Source organism: Delphinus delphis, chromosome 17, assembly GCF_949987515.2.
Source record: "Delphinus delphis chromosome 17, mDelDel1.2, whole genome shotgun sequence".
NCBI classification, from domain to species: Eukaryota; Metazoa; Chordata; class Mammalia; order Artiodactyla; family Delphinidae; genus Delphinus; species Delphinus delphis.
In genome coordinates this window covers 37,665,651-37,685,654 of record NC_082699.1, presented here as the reverse complement: position 1 = coordinate 37,685,654, position 20,004 = coordinate 37,665,651, and the positions used below count along the sequence as shown (strand labels likewise).

At 32.0% G+C, this 20,004-nt stretch overlaps 1 protein-coding gene across 3 annotated transcripts in view; it reads left to right on the top strand.

Annotated features, from left to right (window-relative positions):
* The window catches only part of TRIQK (triple QxxK/R motif containing), a 98,720-nt gene extending 80,217 nt beyond the window's left edge, over positions 1 to 18,503 (top strand). For all 3 annotated transcript variants that reach the window (XM_059994888.1, XM_059994886.1, XM_059994887.1), the window contains 2 exons: positions 5,159 to 5,244; positions 10,421 to 18,503. In XM_059994888.1, coding sequence (XP_059850871.1) covers positions 5,159 to 5,244; positions 10,421 to 10,534 — 200 coding nt within the window. In that variant the 3' untranslated portion in view covers positions 10,535 to 18,503. The remainder of the gene's footprint in view (positions 1 to 5,158; positions 5,245 to 10,420) is intronic.
* The last annotated feature ends 1,501 nt before the right edge of the window (positions 18,504 to 20,004 follow it).

Here is a 20,004-nt window from a genome sequence, read left to right as displayed (position 1 = left end):
TGACATAGATTCTTGGGAATCTAGAAAGTCATGAACCTGTGCAGGACTATGCCATGTCCAGTAAAGACCTGGAAAGGCCATAAGCTCTCACTCTTTGCTGACCTTGAGGAAGCTAGCAGGAAGTGAAGGCTAATGCAGAACTATAAAGTCCTGTCAAAGTATGGAACACCTGTTCAACAAACCTGGAAGATATATTGGTAAAAGACAATTAAGAAAATACCTGTCCAGTTATTAGATGAACATTAAGCTAAGTGACTCCATATAACAAAGAATACAGACTCTACAGAATTAGACCATAAAAGTCACTAAACAAACAAACAGTAACACCAACAAAAGAACAAAGAGCAGCAACAACAAATCCTAGGGGAGATCTGTTTGGCCGAGTTGCCACATTACATTATTTAACTGTTGCTACATAACATTTTGTAAAAAACTGTTCTCTACAAAAATTATGAAACACACAAAAAAATCAGCAAATTATGGTCCATACACAGAAAAAGAATAGAAAGCACCTCTAGACAAGTTCAGACCTTGGACTTACTAGACAAAGACTTTAAATCAGCCATTTAAAATATGTTCAAAATATAAAGAAAACCATGTCTAAAGAATTAAAGTATGAGAATGATGTACCAACAAATAGAAAATATTATTATATAAATGTAAATTATGTATATAAAAAATAGAAATTCTGGACTTGAAAAAAATATAATAACCAATATAAAAATTTCACTAGAGGGGCTTCGCAGTAGATTTGAACTTATAGGAGAAACAGGGAACATGAAGAGAGGTTAATTGAGATTATCCAGTCTGAGGAACATGAATAAAAAATAATGAATGAGATATGACAAAAAATGAACAGAGCCATAGATACCTATAGGACTCTATCTAGCATACCAGCCTATGCATAATAATAGTTCCAGAATGAGAAGAGGAAGAGAGAGCATCAAAAAGAATATTCAAAAGACAAAAACCTTCTTGAAATGTGATGAAAAACTTTAATTTGTATATCCAAGAACCTCACAAAATTTTGAGAAGGATAAACTCAGAGATCCACACCTGGCCACATCATAGTCAAACTGCTGAAAGTCAAACATGAAGAGTAGATCTTGAAAGCAGAAAGTAAAAAGTAATTCATTATATATGATGTGATGAAAGCAAAAGAGCGTCAACCAAAAATTCTACATCTAGCACAACTGTCCTTCAAAAAAGTGAGAAATCAAGATGTTCTTGGATAAACAAAACCAGAAAATTTGTCAGTAGTACACCTGCCCTATAAGAAACACTAAAAGAAGTCCTCCAGGCTAAAATGAAAGTGCATAAGGCAGTTACTAGAATCCACAAACAGAAAAAATAAGTTAACACCAGTAAAAGTAACTGCATAGGTAAATATATCTACAAGTGTTTTTGTGTATAACTTTCTTCTTCTCCTTGCTGACTTATGAAATGATGATAAAGCAGTACTTAGATGGAGATTTATACTTGTTAATGACTATATTAATAAAGAAGAAAGGTTTCAAATCAATAACTTAAATTTCTATCTAAAAAATTAGAAAAAAATGTGCAAACTAAACTCAAAGCTATCTGAGGGAAGGAAATAAGAAAGATTAGAGTGAAAATAAACAAAATACAAAACAGAAAAATGGTAGAAAAAAATCGACAAAACCCAAAATTTGTTATTTAGAAAGATCAATGAAATTGAAAAAACCTGTAGTTAAGACTAAGGAAAAAAAAAGAACAAATTACTAATACCAGTAACAAAACAGTGTAACTACTATCAACCTTACACATATAACATGGATTATAAGAGAATACTATGAACAATTAATTGTACACTAAAAAATTAGATAACCTAGATACAATAATACCAAGTGCTAGTGATGATGCAAAGCTATCAGAACTCTTATTCATTGCTGGTGAGAATGCAAACACTCTGAAAAATGGTTTGACAATTTCTTACAAAGTTAAATATATACTTACCATAAGACTCAGCAGTCTTACCCTAGATAAATGAAAACTTATGTTCACATAAAAACCTGCATACCTGTGTTTATAGTAGCTCTTGTCATACTTGCCAAACACTGGACATAACCCAAATGTACTTCAATGAGTGAATGGATAAACAAGTTCTGGTACCTTCCTATAATGGAATACTAACCAGCAATAGAGAAGAATAAAATGCTGATACATACAACTTGGGTGAAATTTAAAGGCCTTAAGCTGAATAAAAGAAGCCCTTGTCACATTTTTGCTGCATTATTGAAAAGACAAAGCTATAGAAATGGACAATATATCAGTGGTTGCCAGGAATTATGGTAGGAAGGAGGGTGAGTTTAGAAAGTTAGTGCCAGGGAGTTTTTTGAAATAATATAACTTTTCTATATCCTGATTATAGTAGTAATTACATGATCTATACATAAGCATTAAAATTCATAGAACTGTATACCAAAAGGAAAAAAAATGTTATATTCACTGTATGATAAGTAAAAAATAAAATATAATGAAATAATATAATAGGATCATATTGGAGGGAGGAAGCATAAATCAGTCCATCAGAAAGTGTGGAGATGGGGGAGAAAGCTTTTGTTACTTAAACTATGTCATAGGAAATTAAAATACAGAACTGTGATGAATGGTGTAATTGAGAAGAGAGAAACGAGATGATTGAGGTCCCATATTGGCTTTGTAGGCTCGAATTTCTCTCGTATAAAATGTAATGAGCAATTGCTAAATTGCCACTTTTGTTATCGTATTATTGATATAACCAAAATCAGATCCAATTGTATTTAAAAAGCTGTCTGCATATGAAATCTAGATTACATAAATGTGTTTTTTCCTGGGTGTAAGTACTCAGAAGGCAGGAGCTTCTTATTTTATATTTTTTTTTACAATCATGTGCGCATAGGTATTTTTCATGAAGCCATAAAAAATTAAAATGTTAAATATCTTTTTGGGTATAATGGAGAGATCTGGTTTTAGTTATAAAGAACTTAACAAATGCCCCTGTAAACGTTTTCACTTAGTAGACTGAAACCACGTTTTGCAATATATACTTTTGGATATCACAGTCAGCAAGGAGAATGCTACATTAATGACAGATGCACTTTTTGGAGAAGTATGAGGTGTGTAATAATTTTTAAAACTGTCTTTTTATTATAAATACTGCTTCAAATGTTCATATCAACTTTAATATAAATTTAGAAGTATTATTCTTTAAGAGATTATAGGACTTGAATTGAAATAGAACACATTATTTAACCAATGGGAAGTGAAGTAGAATGATAAAATCTCACTTTAACATTGACTCTTTTAAGCATATTTGAATCTGCTTTATGACAGACACATCATCCAGAATATTGCATATGTCTACAAAAAGCAGATTGGTTAAGATAATCTCTTTTTTTGTTTATTTTGTCCCTGTTGCACCCAGAGTTTATTATAGGGCATATATAACATAAGAAATGACTTCTTGGCTTCAAATCTATAATATTGAAATTTCTTTTTAGGTTCTCATTAGAAACTTGCTTTGTAACCCTGAGTGGAGACATTTGATGTGTCACCAGTTTCATTGCTCTGAACTGTTTATATCTCAGCAGGAATAATGACATGAATAGTTTGACTGTTGACATGTGAAATCAGAGTGAACACTTGTCAAGATTTTTTCAGCAAAATTAAATGTTGCTAATTTAAAATGGGTCAGAGTAATATTTTTCTGTATTTGTTCATTCCATAATTTAAATTTAGATCATTTGATATACATTTTTACAATTGGCTCATTTCTGGATCATTAAACCCCATCATCAAATAATATTTATTAAGGTGCTGCATGCTCATAGATCCAGAATGACTGCTATACCATTGCAGTTAAGGAAATAGCATACACACTTCTTAAAAAAAAAAAGCTCTTCAGCCAAATAAATACTTTTATGTGTCTAATGAACACAGATATAGCATTTCTTCATCCTCCCATTCATTTGTCTCACTTCCCCCTGGCATTTCTAACTCTAAAAATCTATATAGAATTTTAAAGGTACTTTTGAATCATTAGCAAACACATTAAAAAATATATTGCACATTAAATTTTGATGGTATACTTTAGATAAACTGCTTTCAGATTTACTTCAGTGTGAGGAAGATGTGGAAATTAAAGTTAGCAGTTGTATTATTTTGATAGACTACAGGGGTAAGTTTTGGAAAGTAATTGATCTTTGAAAGGAAAGGGAATAAAATGGAAACAACAAGGCCAAATAGAAGAATATAAAATAGTTGAAGAGATTATATGGTCAAATGTTAACTCCCACTCAGAATGACATATGATTATATTTGAGACTAATTGGACCCAATTCTTAGCTAACAGGTTGGTTAACAAAAAGAGTATATCATTCTAGTCAATGCTTTTGTTGTTGTTATTGTTAAATCTGTTTTCCTCACAGGGTGTGTAATAGCTCTTTTGTTACCCATTAGTGGGGTCACCAGGTGGTATACACACACAAAAAAAAGCAAATTTGGTGACACTAACTCAGTTTTGTTCATTTTTGGTTGTTAAATGTGGTAAAGAACATTGAAACTAATGTCTAAATATAGCTATCCTTCATCATTTATCTAGCCATATTTATTCTGTCCTCCACAGAGAGCAAACAAAAGTTAAATACTTTTTTCTAAAGAATTCAGCAACTGAAAGTTATTTACAGATCAGTCTTTAGTTTCTTACTTTGAAGATACTTCTCAGATTGATTATTGAATACTTAATATATCGATAATAAAATAAATTTCTAATGAACTGTTATTCTTCAATTATGAAGACAGAGTTAATCTTATCTGTTTAAAGGGATCTTATGTAATTTCATTTATTTCCACATTTGTCTCCAAATGCTTCTAAAGGTTTACTCTCTTTGCTTTAAACATCTTATTCTCTAAAAGAATTTTTTATCTTTGTTGATATTCACCTCACACCAAATGAAAGATGTCTGTCAAATCTTCTTCCTGAAAAAGTAAGAGAGAAGGAAAAATTGACCTTAGGGTGACCAGTTTATGGTTTCCATAACTGGGAATTACTTTGCAACTTTGTCTCCCAGTTTTACTCTATTTAAAGGTTCTTTGACATTTCAGATGGCCGTTAAACTTAAATTATAGCTCATTGTCTGAAATTATCTCTTTCTAGGTAAACAGGATTATAAAAAAACCAAACCTATTTTACGAGCAACCAAATTAAAAGCAGAAGCAAAGAAAACAGCAATAGGCATAAAGGTACCTGTATTTGATAACTTTAAAATATGATATATTGCATGCCATCTCATTTTCTAAAACTGGATTGCATAAATGTTGAATTCTAAATGTTTTATGACATTTCAAAATCTAAGTCAAATGCCAGGATTAAAGGCTTTTAAAGAGAATTTACTTAATGAGAAACATCCTTCCCATTCTAAGATTTTATTAGGTCTTAGAATAAGACCTAATGTCACTTAAGAGAGACAGTTACACTTAAAGTTGCAATTTACTTTTTCTCTAGCTACTGTATTTATTGTTCAAACACTTCAGCGATATATGTGGCCTGGATCAAAAACTTTTCTCACTTGCAATAAGTTTCATTTTATGGTTGTTTAACTTTTAATTATAATTGTATATACTTAGATCATTAATATATGTAATTTTACACGTGTATTATTTTTGTTGTCAGTACTCCCTATGATGAAATTCTAATGATGTTTCCAAACTTGTTCTTTTAGAAAACCAGTGTTTTAACTGCTTAAGAGGGATAAAAGCAACTGAGAATGATGTTAGCAGATGCTAATCCAATGTGCTAGCACAATGAAGTTCAACAAAATTACATTTACATTATTACCCATGTCAACTCTGCCAAGTGTTTAGAGTAAAATTAAACTATAAATAGAAAAATTAATTTGACAGCTCTACTGTCAAATGTGCAAAAGTAAAGTGACTAGTACCTATATTTTATTTAAATATTAAAATGTTAAAAGGAGATTTTGGGTTTTATCTGGCAGATGAAAAATCAATTTTTCTAAGTTATAGCTTATAGCAAATGCCAAGGTATTACTACCAAGCTGTAACAGCTGTTGAACTGCCAGATGATATATTTGGTTGTCTTCCAGAATTTGCTATTATGATCACGAAACACTGCCTTCTTTTTACTCCTGATACTGATTTTGATCAAGCATTGCTGTGTGCTGCGGTATGTTTTCACAGCACAATCTCCTCAGTTAGTGCTGTGTGTCAGTTTTTAACGGAAGAAAAAGAAAAAAAAAAAAAATGAATTGCCTTTTTGTTTGAAAGAGAGATGATTAATCTTTTGAAGTTTTCTTCTAATTTCATGTGAAATTTCATTCATCTTTAAAATTATTTCCATGACACAAACTTTCTAAAACCAGTGGTTAGTTTCTTATTTTGCAGTTAGTTACCTGATGATTGTCTCTTGTAATGAGAGCACTGTCTGTCATTTTCCAGGAAAGCAATATGTCACTTATTTTTATCTTTCACAATACAGGGCTTTGTTTTTGTCTTGTTAGAAGAATATTGGGGTAGCACAATCCACTTGTGGCACAGTATAATGAGCAGCTGCAAATTAGAATTTGAAAAATAGTGCAGCCATGCATTTATTGATGTATACCACTTTCCTGTATATATCCTCTATTTCATTTGCTCTTATCATTTTGCTATGGTTTTAACTTGAGGAAATAACCATATTCCTAGTATAAGTCTACCTTATAGTGCAATCTAATGTCTTTTTAAAAACAATATAGAATTTGTTTATCTTTTATGAGAAAAAAATTGTTCTTAGGTTTCATTGATGATTTAAAGTATGTACAGAAAAGTTTCTGACATCAAAAACAGCTCCTTTTTAATAAACTAGCATATCATTTTGATTTGTAAACCTGTGAAAAACAAAAACCTTATCTTTAAACACTGTTTACTTTGCTTGAAAATTTATGTAATGAACCCATTAAAATAATAGGAAACTTTTTAGAATCAGAACCATGGAGGTGTTTTACATTTCAAATCTGGCATACTAATTAGTTTGCCCTGTCAAACTTTGATTGCCTTGTCATTTTAGCATAGTATTTTAAATAACGAAATTTCTTTCAGTAATTGCCATTTAATGCTATTTAATTTCCCCAGTGAGTGATTTTATCCATGTTGATAATGTCAGAGAAGCAACTAAGGATTAATGAACATCAAACATGTTTGACTCTTATCTAGTTAATACAGGATGGCCATAATGTTATAATATTTTATCACTTTACTACTAATTTTTTAGAATGAATCATTGCTATGCTTTTAAAATAATTTAAATCTACAGAAAATATGAACAGCTGCAAGGAATAGGAAAATAACAGTAATGATAAAACTGAACACGAAAGAGGCCTAGAATCACATGACTCCTCTTACTGTTACAATGATCTAGCTGAGTCTAAACTGGCACATTTGTAAAATGGATTTTATGCCATTTACCTCACAGTATAGTCAGAAGAGTTAAATAATACACTTAACATAAATATTTCTTTGAATTAGCTATTACTGGTTTGCATAAATAAGACTGTCCTTGGATGTTTGTCATTGGCCTAAAGATCCCCTACTCAACTAAGTCTGCTTTGTGTTACTATACTACATATTACAAAATGTTTTCAGTTTTGCTGTGAAGATAGTATTATGGATATTATTGCTGTAAAGTTTTCAAAACATTACATAATTTTAATATACCTTGTACATAAATTATATAAATCTGACTCAATCCTTCATTTATTTAGAAATTGCTATGAGCATTACAATGTTGTAGAACCTGTGGAAAAAAAGATGAATAAGACACAATTATCTTGGAGGAATTTCTACAAGAAATCACATGATTGAGAAATCATGGATTAGAGATATAAAAATTACACAATAGGGTACTTACCCTCAGGGGCTTCTAGTGCTTTTTTATAAATGTATGTTTAGTGATAGAAAATTTCAGGGAACAGTAATGATTCAGAATAAGATATGAATATCACTTCTTCAAAATGTGGAATTATTTCTATTGAGAAGCTATTTTTAGTTTGTGTCTTTTACCAATATAAACAAAATGTCATAATTTATGACCCAGTAATGAGTACCACCTAAAAATTATTTGCACAACTAATATTTGCTATTTGGTTGCTGTTCAATTTGAAGATTATTTTTCAAGAGTTGCAACATCAGGGAAAATTTTTTTAGAATGCAAATAACCTGTGTTTCCTAGTATTTAGAAGGAAAAAGATAATCTATATTTGTTTATTAAGTAGTTTATTTGAAACAAGTAATTATAATAAAAAATAAGGATCAGAAATTTGATTTATCTGTTACATAAATAAAATATTCAAATGGCAACCAGATCCTGCTAACAACCCCTTGGGTTGAGCCAGCTGGAAGCATTATTTTTGTTCTCTTTGTTATTCCTGATCTAAAACTAAAAATAGCCAAGGGTGGGGAGAGTCATAAATGCCTGTAGGTCTCTAAGTTATGGTTAGTGTGACCAGAATTCTGAAAGCAGTATTTTCAAATTTTACCATAGTTTTAACCCTCCAAGTATGCAGTCCCCACAATACTTATCTCCTTAGCAGAATAGGGACATTCTGAAACAAATGATTTGCTGTACCTCCTCGTCCAATACTTCGGAAGCCTCACCCCCTACACCATAGTATGTTGAATAGACTTAATTGAATTAATGGATCTTCTGAAGTTGTATTCTATGAATGTTCTCTGCTTCCTACCCTTAAACCCCTTTTTCATGCCTCTGGATATTCTGAAAATGTACAATGAAGATGATACAGAGCTGTTTGAAAGGATAAGAAGGAGTTGAAAAACAGCAATTAGAGGTGATTATCAATGAGATGAGAATCACAGACTCTAATCAAGAGTAAAAACTTTAGTCTTGTGTTAAGCTTATGGGAATGGTGACTGCTGTTGAACAGTTTTTTGTCCACTGTACAGAACAGATGGAGTTTGCAGTTGTGTGTCACTTGTTTATTACATCCTCTTAAAATTAGTAGCTGTGTAACCAGATGGGTCTGGGAGCACAGCTGTGGATACAAGAAAATAAATGAAACCTGTCTGATGCTGCCATGCCCTTTTGAGATGCCAAAGTATTCCAACTGCAGCAGAGAAAATTCACTTTAATTTGACATTATATTGATAGAGTAGATTGAGAAATCAAATCTTACAAAAATAGTTGACACTAAGTCTTTCAACCCCATGTATTTTATTAATATTTATTTTTATAGTTTGCAAATCTAAAAAAATCTAATTATAAAGCTAAAAATCTGTATAAAATGTCCATTTGTAATTTCAATATCCAGGTAAAAATTACATGTTGATTATAAACCAAATTTATTTTAATGCTTTTAAAGTTTATTAGGTGGCATATGTTGAATTATTAATTTTGCATTCTTTTGAAATGTAAACTACATTTGTGTAAGTGCAAATAAATTGCTTCTCCATAAAATAATGTCAGGAAGGGGTGTGATATGCAAGTGAGAATTACAAGGGAATATTTAAGCCCCTTAGGATACTGTACTAGCACTATTTATTCTTCTTTCTGTTTAGCCAAATGATATGTTAATATTGAGACAATTCCTTCATGGTATGTGTGTGTGTGTGTGTGTGTGTGTGTGTGTGTGTATATAAGTTTATAGACTTTTTGAAAAATAATATGATTTTTGCCATTGTATATATGTTAATTTTTTGGCTATTATTTCAGCATAATTGATTAATATAATCCATATCAAATCACCAAATGAAGTATCCAGGACCATCCTTCATAGTTGTGTTAATTATATCATATCATGCTTTATGAGCCAAGAGTACTTAGTTTTGTTCTGCCACATTGTAAACTATAGAATTTAGAATTTAAAAATGAGTTTTAAAAAATAATATTTAATAAGGATGTTTACAGAGACATAATGTAGAAACTGGTTATAATAGTTTCTTCCTATTAAAAAAGGAATGATAATTTAAAAAAGAATCTGTGTCCAAATGCTATAGCTAATAATAAACGTATTGAAGCAAGAAATAATGTTATTTCTTTCTCAAATGTTATTTCTTTCTCAGATAGAGAAAGATAAACTGTGTAGGCACAAACTACATTGCTTACATCCAAGAGTTTGATATCCAAACTATGAAAATATATTAAAATTATAAATGTTAATTTTACTATTAGAAAAACACAAATTTAAATAAAAATAATAATACACATCTATTATTATACCCACTGATGTACCTGCCATTATATTAGGTATTGTCAAGCACAAAAGTTTCTTTGCTTAATGACAGAAAGTGTTAAACAAAAAGAATGTGATTATTAATTCTAGACTGTGTTTTTTTATCTCGTGAAACTGATAAAGTTAACCAACCTCATTTCGTGAATTTCAAATCTACTTTTTTTTTCCTTCCTCAGGAAGTTGGCCTTCTACTCGCAGCTATATTGGCCCTCCTACTGGCTTTCTATGCTTTCTTTTATCTCAGACTGTCCACAGATGTTGACCCTGATCTGGAACCAGATGAAGATTAGTTGAGCAGCAATCAATGCATGAAAAGGATATAATTTTATAAAAGCACCTCTAGGGACCAATACTTTCTGAAGTACTGAGACAGCAAGGTCTTGAATTTTTTCTGCTGGTATTTTCAGTTTGCAGAAATATCTTTTAAAATGTTGCATAGGATATCAAGAAAAGAACCTTACCTAGTAATGTAGTATGTGTGCTACCAGATACTTTTATAAATCTTTCTACTTTGACAGGCAACCTATTCATGGTGCATTTAGATAAAGTGAAAAACAGATCCTAAATTCTTCAGATGTCTTAGGCAATTTATGTGTATAACTCCATCACTTACAGATTACTAAATCTATTTTTGTTCCATATACATTCTAAGTAAAAGTATATATCCTCATTTACAGAAACATTCTCTAGTCACATTCAGAGCCTAAGAAGGAATGAAAACTCATGGGAAATTTTTCATTTTACAGAGAAGCCCTGCTTTCTTTCCAGACGTAGTTTATATCATTAGAGAGACAATCTGCACATACATCTACAGTAATCTTTTTCCTTCTTTGCCAACTGTTCAGTGCACATGTGCTCCATCAGAAATGGCACCTGGATGACAGAAGCTCAAAGAGTCACATATGTCTCTAAAATAGAGTTGCTTTCCTCTTGGGCTGTCTGAACTGGTGTAAATAGAAAGTTCAGTTGATCTTGATTTTAATTAACTTATTACTCTATTAATATAAACTTGGAATTCTATTTTAATTATGTTGTCCTGGCTGCTTGCAGTATCAGTTTGCCCCTCTTGTTAAGGAGATATGTAGCAACCTGTTGTCTAATTGTGCAGTGTTTTTCACACAACGGTAATAGCAGAAGTCCTACCTACTCAGAGTCATTTTCTTGGGTTGTCTCTTATATCTGAACAATACAAACTTGTTTTACAAAATTGTATTTTGTCTCTTGGGAATTAAATCAATTAGAACCCTTTCATGAAAAGTAATAGAAGAAAATATATGTCTTATATTACTCACATATGGAGTTTTTTGTTTATATGATTTTTCAAGGTATTTTACATTTGTTGGAGTATAATGACTAATGTAGTCAGTATTTTTTACTGGTAATGGAATTTTAAAATAATTTTATAACACATGAGTACATAAAGATTAGAAAATGGAAAAATATGTGTCCACAGCAGAGTTGTTAGTTACTACCTTACATAAATATGTATAGAAAATGAATAGCTTGCAACATGTGCATAAGGTGTTTCATAGTAAATACATTGTATTTATAAAGAGTAAATAAAATGTTAAGATTGTTTCCATACTCTCCAAGAGAAGAAAGTATTGATAAATATCCTAGATAGTCTTTGAGACTTTTGCAGATAGTTGAATGTGGTTGTGTAGCATTATGTTCTGTAGAATTTTTTCAAGTAGCATAACTTATTTCATCAGTGTGAAAACAGCCAAAAGTTCCAGTGTCCTCACAGATCATTTATGCCAAACATCTGAGGGCAAAATTTAGCCAGTGCTGTTTCCTGGATTCTTCCCATTGAAATCACAAACTTAAGAGACAGACCAAGAGTTCCTATACATTCACCACAGTGGACAAATCCAAGTGGCATTTTTAGGAAAGGTTGCAGCATTTAATGCCATGTGGTATGTCTGTTTGTGAAGTGGGTGGCAAGAGAATATCCAAGCTGGCATTTTGGATATGATGGGTCTTTTACTTTCCTGAGTGACATGCCACATGTCAAGAAATACTGCTTTCCCCCACTCCTATCACATTTATGTGAACAATCTTCATTTAGTTATTTCCCCTCCCATCTGGTGTTAAATACAGTCATATAAAATAAAGATTATTTCTAATTTCAGTGGTAATTTAAATGCAAGGATATGTAATAATTGTCTATTAAATACCTATCCAAGTGAGATATTACAGAATTTACAGTATTTAAAATAGATGATTGTACTCTTGGAAATGTTTGAAAATTCATTACCCTGAAAAAAAGGAGAAAAACAACTTTACTATCCTGTTCTACTCTTGAGGTATTCTTTGGAGGAAAAATGTTGTTTCTGATAGTAATGAATATTAGCCTAGACACAGCATAACTAACTTAACTGATTAACTTATGGTAAGTCCCAAAGGCTAAACTCTGATTTTAATAAATAGCAGGTAAAGTGAGACAATGTATATTTACAAAATAATGTTTTCGTGAAATGCACATTTTTCAAACTCACATTAGCTGGGAAGCAGCCAATCCTCTGTAGAGAAATCCCAAGTTGAAGTCTGGTTTGAATCTTTGAAGACAGAGAGGTGATATCCGGTCTGCAGTTTCAGGGGACTACACTTCTAAATAGTGAGTGGTATTTGGCATAAATCTGAGACTGGCACCATACAAATTTTAGGCATGGGTTTTTCCCCTCCAATAATTCACTGCTCAGAGTAATTCAGAAGGCAAAAAAAAAAAAAAAAAAAAAAAAATTAATGACTTTTCAGAATGTTAGAATCTATCTGTTAACATACTCTTTCTGCAGAAGAAATTTCAACTAACGCAGCTGGACTTAACGTACAGCCTATAGAACACTTTGAATGAAGCTTGAATGGTTGCTGGTTCTTATATTGCATGAAAAATACAGAATATGTAAATTCATTTGAGAGGCGATGTTGTAAAAATATAACCTCATCTATAATTTCTTCTAAAACAAATGTGCTAAAATCCTATTTTACTACCAGAATGAGGTTTTGTTGTTGTTTTAAGGTGGCAAAATACTTGAAGATTTTCCAGTCTTTTTCAATTTTTTGTAAATGTAGGTGAAGTACTCCCACTCCAACCAAGGATTACAAAATCCTGAGAATATGTTCTTATTCATTTCTGTAATTGCAGTAGTGTAGTGGTCTGCACATTTTTAATAAATGCATGTTAGAATTTAAGTTAATCTCTTTCAGTCCTCTCAGAGCCTGGCACAGTTCTTGCATGTAACAGATGATCAAAAATTATTTGCATTTAATAAATAAAACTTAAAAATCACAATATTGATCAACTCAGCATTTAACATTTATGGTCTTTGGTTGTATTGGGACACATATATATTTAATCCTGGTTCTCTTTAAGATCAAGACAACTAGCATTAAATTTGCTACACAACAGAAACGTTGCTCTTTTCTAGGAAATCAAATATGCTATTTTCATCTTAGTATTGTTAAAAATCATACTCATTGTTTTAAATTTAACTTAGTCTAAATCTTCACTCCCATTGTAAAAAAAACTAAATTTTCATTATAATGCTATATTTATGTGAAAACTAAAGTGTTATATTTTCCAGAATCTAAATTATATAGTCATTGATAATTCAGTAGATCAAGTTATGCTTTAGATAAGCTTCAGAAATAAACTTCTAGATATTAAACTTAAATTTTAATGTATTTCATCCATAACATAAGGTTATTGTGTCAGAGACTATCTAAGATAAACTTTTATTTTTTTCTTACCAACAATTAGGTGAAGACACTTACCTGAGGCTTCTCTGGGGAGATTCTCACCACTTTTCCCTTAGCAGCACTGCCTTCTTTTATTAGAATTGCTCCAATGCAGCCTGGATAGAATGTTTGCTAGATTTTGTTCCACTGACACCATATCTAAAATCAGTGTAACCTACAGTAAAAATTGTAGCAGATGAATTCAGTGCCTACAGAAACACTTTACTATTTTGTATAGGTTTTAGCTATACAGGTAAGTATAGAGGGAACTGGGAGAGTCACTTCAAGAACTATATCAGTGTGGAAATATCTATAGTGGGTCAGTAAATGTATCTAAAACAATTGAACTGCTGTCGTATTCAGCATTGTGCCTCTTTGTTAGACAATTTTTTTTTTTATCCCTAGCAACAGACATGAGATCCTTATTTCAAGAAAAATAAGATACTTTACATGCCAGAAGATTTTTTGATGACAGTACCCCCTCCTATTCTTCATTTTTTAAAACAACAACCAAAATGGTGGGGAGGCAGCCAAAATTTGAGGTACCAATGCCTCTCGAACAGATGTCGCACCATTATTTTTTAGCTCGTTTAGATGAATAAACATGTTAAACTGTGAAGTATTACATTTTAGATTTTTTCATTAAAAAAAGAGACAATCTGTTTACTGTCCTAATTGAGACAACAATCCTTGTGGTTGCCAGTTTTGGCAGTCATAACAATGAACTATAAATATTTGGACCAACCAAGTAAATGATGGCTATAAAGGCTATAGCATGTGTAAAGTTCTGTTTTCACGGGCACCCATCTTAGTATGGCATTTTTTTCTGACTTCTTCAAATACAATTGTTTGTGTAAATCTGAAGTTTCATGGTGAGCCTAAAAGAAATTGATTTCAATATCTAATTTTGTTCTAGTTTATCATCCTTTTCAGTGTTCAACTATCCATCTGCTTGTAACAAATTGCTTCTGCAGTTGCTCTATTGAATGTGACAAGGCAGGTCTTATTGGATTGCCTTCTCTGTACATCCTAGGATAATACAAAATTCAGAGGGTTTTTTTTTTGTTGTTGTTCTCATATATATAAAGTGAGGTTAAAAACATTTTTAAAAGTCTCTTTAATTGCAGTTTTTTAAAAGAAGATTTTATAGATAAACATGGCCAAATATAAGTCTTGCTATAATGACCATGAGATGGAGGTCATAGTCTTAGCCCTTATCAGTATGCTTTACATAAAACAAGGGTGTGGGAGAAGTTGGTGGACCAAAGAGAAATAATCCAGACATTAAAAACCCATTTATGACACTAGTTCCTAAACATTTGTGATGCAGATAGTGAGTGCCCTTCTAGGCATCTTATTTGAGTTCTCTTGCTCACTTTTCCTACTCTTCACCCATGTACCTCAATTCTAAATTCTCAGCAATCTCGAACATTCCTTCTCTGTTTGTGTGAACCTCACTTGTACTTTGTAATACTTAACTTTGTGCTTACTATATTAACTGCCTCTATCTACTGTTTTACTTAGAATCATCATTGATCCTTACCTATATTTTCTACTGTCTCTTACTTCTTACCTGCTTTCTTTTTAATCTGTCACTAACCACAGGCATTACACAAAACTAGAGAATAGTACAATGAACCTCAGTCTACCCATCACCTAGTTTCAACAATTACCAATATTTTGCCACTGCTTTATATACTCCGTGCATTTTCTGTAACCTGAGGTATTTTATAGCAAAATTCAAATATGCTGACATTTTACCTGTAAATATCTCAGTATGCATCCCTGAAGGAACTTTCATATTTGTTTGTTTGTTATTTGTTAGGTATTATTTTTTGAGTTACTAAGAAGCTACTATTACAGCTAATATAATTAATTTTTTCTTGTTATCACTTAATACCAAGTCAATATTCAGATGTCCTTAACTGCCTCCAACATACCTATTTAAGATAAGTTTTGAATCAAGATCTATACTGCATTTGGTTGTATGTCTCTTAAATTTCTTTTAAAGTTGACCCTTGAACAATGTGGGAATTAATCTCCTTATAACTCAGTCAGCCCTCCATATCCCTCATTGCTCCACATCCACAGATGCAACCAACCATGATCATGTAGTAGTACTGTAGTATTTACTATCGAAAGATATCCACGTATGAGTGGACCCATGCAGTTCAAACCCATGTTGTTCAGGAGTCAACTGTATTCTGCAACAAACCTTTTTCTATCATGCCATTGATTGTTGAAGAAACCAAGTTATTTGTCCTTTTGGATGTTCAACATTCTAGATTTGGCTTTTTCATTTTGTTATTCATTTTATTCCTCTATTTTTCCTATTTTCTGTAAACTAGGAGTTAACTTTTAAGTTAGATTAGATCCAGACAGTTTTGTTGTTGTCATTTGTTTGTTTTTAAGGCAAGAGTATTTCATAGTGAGACACATGATATCTGGTTGTCTCACTTACGGTGGTGCTGAAATTTAATAGTGCATTCATGCGCTAGTAACCTGATTCCCTCCAAAATAAGGTTTTACATCAACATTTTACCTAAAGCTTTTAGCATCCATCCATAATTGTTTCCTCGGTTCATTATCTCATTAGGCATTTCAAACTGGTGATTTTCCGTCATTCCTTTACCATATATTAAGTGAAATTATTAAAAACAATTTTATCAACTATTTGGTTAGCTTACACAGCTTATAACAAGAAGGAAGCATAAATACTTGAAATCCAAATTTCAGAGTAATGGCTTAGCACTCTCTAACTGTGGCCAATAAAGATGTGTCATTGTTGTTCCTGTTGTTTCTTTTATTATCATTATAAAGGCATAGATTTTACCTATGTGGTGTGGCTCAATCCTTTGTAATCTTTGTTCTTTTCTGTACTGAAAGGAGAATTCCATTATCATGCTTTACATTATTAAAATCATGAAAGTTTTATGTTTTTACACTATTTTAAGTTATTCTGAAAGTGACAGCCAGTCCAATCAGATTTTAAAAACAACAGGAATAAGTAGTAAATATGGGAAAAAGTATAATATTTTCATATTATATGATCGACTAGAAAACTAAGAAAATACTAAGTTTTATATAACATGCTCTTTTAGAAAAATATCTGTGAAAATCACTATCTATCTACCTAATAATTAGCTAAATATCATAACATGAAAATATTTTTACAATTGCAATCAAAACTACAGAATTATCTAGAAAAAAATCAGCAAGAAATATGAAGAGTCTTCATTGGAAAAAGAACTTTACAGGGGAACGTAATAAAACTTTAATAAAAAGGGACCAACTATTTCCCTGAATGAGATCATTCAGTATTGTACAAATATAAATTTTCTTCTGATCTGGAAATAGAAAAGAGAACCTTTATCAGATATTAAAGTGTATTATAAAGTTATAATACATAAAATAATATCATTGTCAAGGAAAAGTAGACAAACAAATAGAAAAAGTACAATGTCCAGAAATATATTCAAATGTAGACATTCATTTAATGTATCCTGTAAGTCATGAAGATGGAAAGATAGGTTATTTATTAAATGTATTAAAACAACTGAGTGTCCATTTTGAAATTAAAAGATGCCTACCATGACGTAAAACAAGATTAATTTCTGATGGAGTTTGATTTCTGTATGAAAATAAATGAAACCATAAAAAGTATTAGAAGAAATTGTAGACATTTTAAGAAAATTATAGTAGGGAAATTATTTCTAGGCATTGATTCATGAGTCAGAAACCATAAAGGAAATACTGTTGGTTTATAACACATTAAATTAAAATCTAACACATAACCCGGTACCCAGTGTTAATTAAAGATGTGAGAAAACAGTCTCTTTCATATACTGCTTAGGGGAATGGTAATCTTACACACTTTATGGAAGGGACTTTTGCAGTGTACTTTAAAAGTCTTAAATTTCATATATACTTTAGAAATTTATCTCAAGATAATAATGCCTATAGTGTGTAAATACACAAAGTTAACCACAGCATTCTTCGTAACATCAAAACAAACAAGCAAGCAAACAAAATGAAAGCAATGTAAATACCCAATGTAGGAGTCTTTTTAAATGAGTCATGTTACATCTATAAAATAAAATGTGATGTATTTATAAAAATAACATATTTATACTTAACTGACATGGAGAGAGGTGAAAAAGCAGTCATAAAGGATTACATGTAATGCAGTTCTCTTGTTCGAATGTATATACATGTCTGTGTATTGTATATGTGTGTGTTTATATGATTCCGTTGGAAGAATATTTAGCAAAAATTAAAGAGTATTTACCTTTGGATATTAAGTTATAAGTGATTTTTACTTCTCTATATTGAGAGAATTCTTCAGTCTCTGCTCTTCAGGAAAGACTAGAAGGGAAATGTTTTACTGAGCTACATCATGGGTCCAGACACCTGGCAGATCTATCTGTTTTGGGTTTTTTTTTTTTTCCCATTATGTTCTTCATTTTTCATTCAGTTAATAAACATTAAGCACCTATTAGGTGTTATAATAAGTCATCTTTTACATTTACTCATCTATATGCAATGTAAGAAGTATGGGAAAAGGCAGTTCTGGGTTTTTTTGTATGTTTTACAGTGAGAAATTGAGGAATGCTTCAGAAAAGAACTGATAATGTAATAGGGAAGAACTTTTGTATCCTATTACAAGCTAATAACTCAAGGCATGTTGCCTATGAGCTTAAATTATACATAACGGCTCATCTCTGGGAACCCTGACTCCCAGGTAATGAGCATTAAGCTAAAATACCTTTGTTTAGCTCACAGGAAACATCCTGACTAGGCCCACCTGTGAATGACTTCAGGGAGGAAGAAATTAACACATCCCTTCTGGAGGCTGATGGGAATCAGAAAATGCTTGACTTTACTCCCTCTGCTTTTAGTATAAAAGAAGCCTGAATTCTAACTCAGGCAATGTGGTTCTTTGGGGCATGCCCACCACCTTTTTAGTTTGCCGGCTTTCCAAATAAAGTCATTATTCCTTGTCCCAACAACTCGTCGCTCGATTATTGGCCTGTCACGTGGCGAGTGGTACGAGCTTAGACTCAGTAACAGTATTTGGGTTTATACATTTGTTCATTCAAAAATAACTTAATTGAACATTTACTACATGCCAGAACTGTTTTTGTGCTTGCAACATATCCATAAACATTAAAAAACAAAAACAATACCCTTGCTCTCATGACATATGATCTTGAGAGATGGTGATGGTTTCATCAAACAAAAAAAGCGTGAAAAACGTATTCTGAAGTGAGAGAAAACCAATACAAGAGTACAAATACATACTAGTACTTGAGTGCTTGGCCTGTTGCAGCCAAGAGTGGCTGAAACACAGAGTGTATGTGGTAAAGTGGAGTGAGAAGGTTGTTTGTTAATGTCCCTTTGTACTTATTGTCACCTTTCTTTCCTTTGCCTAAAACCATTTCCTTATATTTAATCGGGAAAATGCCTACATATCTATCCTTTAAGACCCATCTGTTCCCAGATTTCCCTGGACTTCCCCCGCTCCAGCCACCAACACCTCCAACCCAAGGCTAGAATTTATTCCATGACAATTATTCATTTATATAATTCTTCCACTGGACTCTGAGGTCCTTCAGGAAGGAGCTCTGGGTTTCATTGCTGTCAAGCACTGCTCTAGACCCATGGCATTTGCCACAGTAAATATTCTTGAGTGAATAAATACTGCACCTCATTCCCTAGAACAGGGTTTCTCAACATTGGCACTATTGACATCTTAGGCTAGATAATTCTGTTGTGGGGCCCTGTCCTGTGCATTGGAGGATGCTTAGCAGCAGACTTAGATGCTAGTATGCAACTAGATGCCAGTAGAACCTCCTCCTGCCCCAGTTATTGTTGGAGGAGGTCATCAAGAGGATGGACAACTGGTTGGCCCATGAGTTGGACCAGGGCAATGGGAGGTTCCTTGCCCCTTCCCTGGGATGTATATTCTTCCCACTGTTTCCACAGTGGGAACCATTTTCAAGGACACAACCTTTGGAGGGCA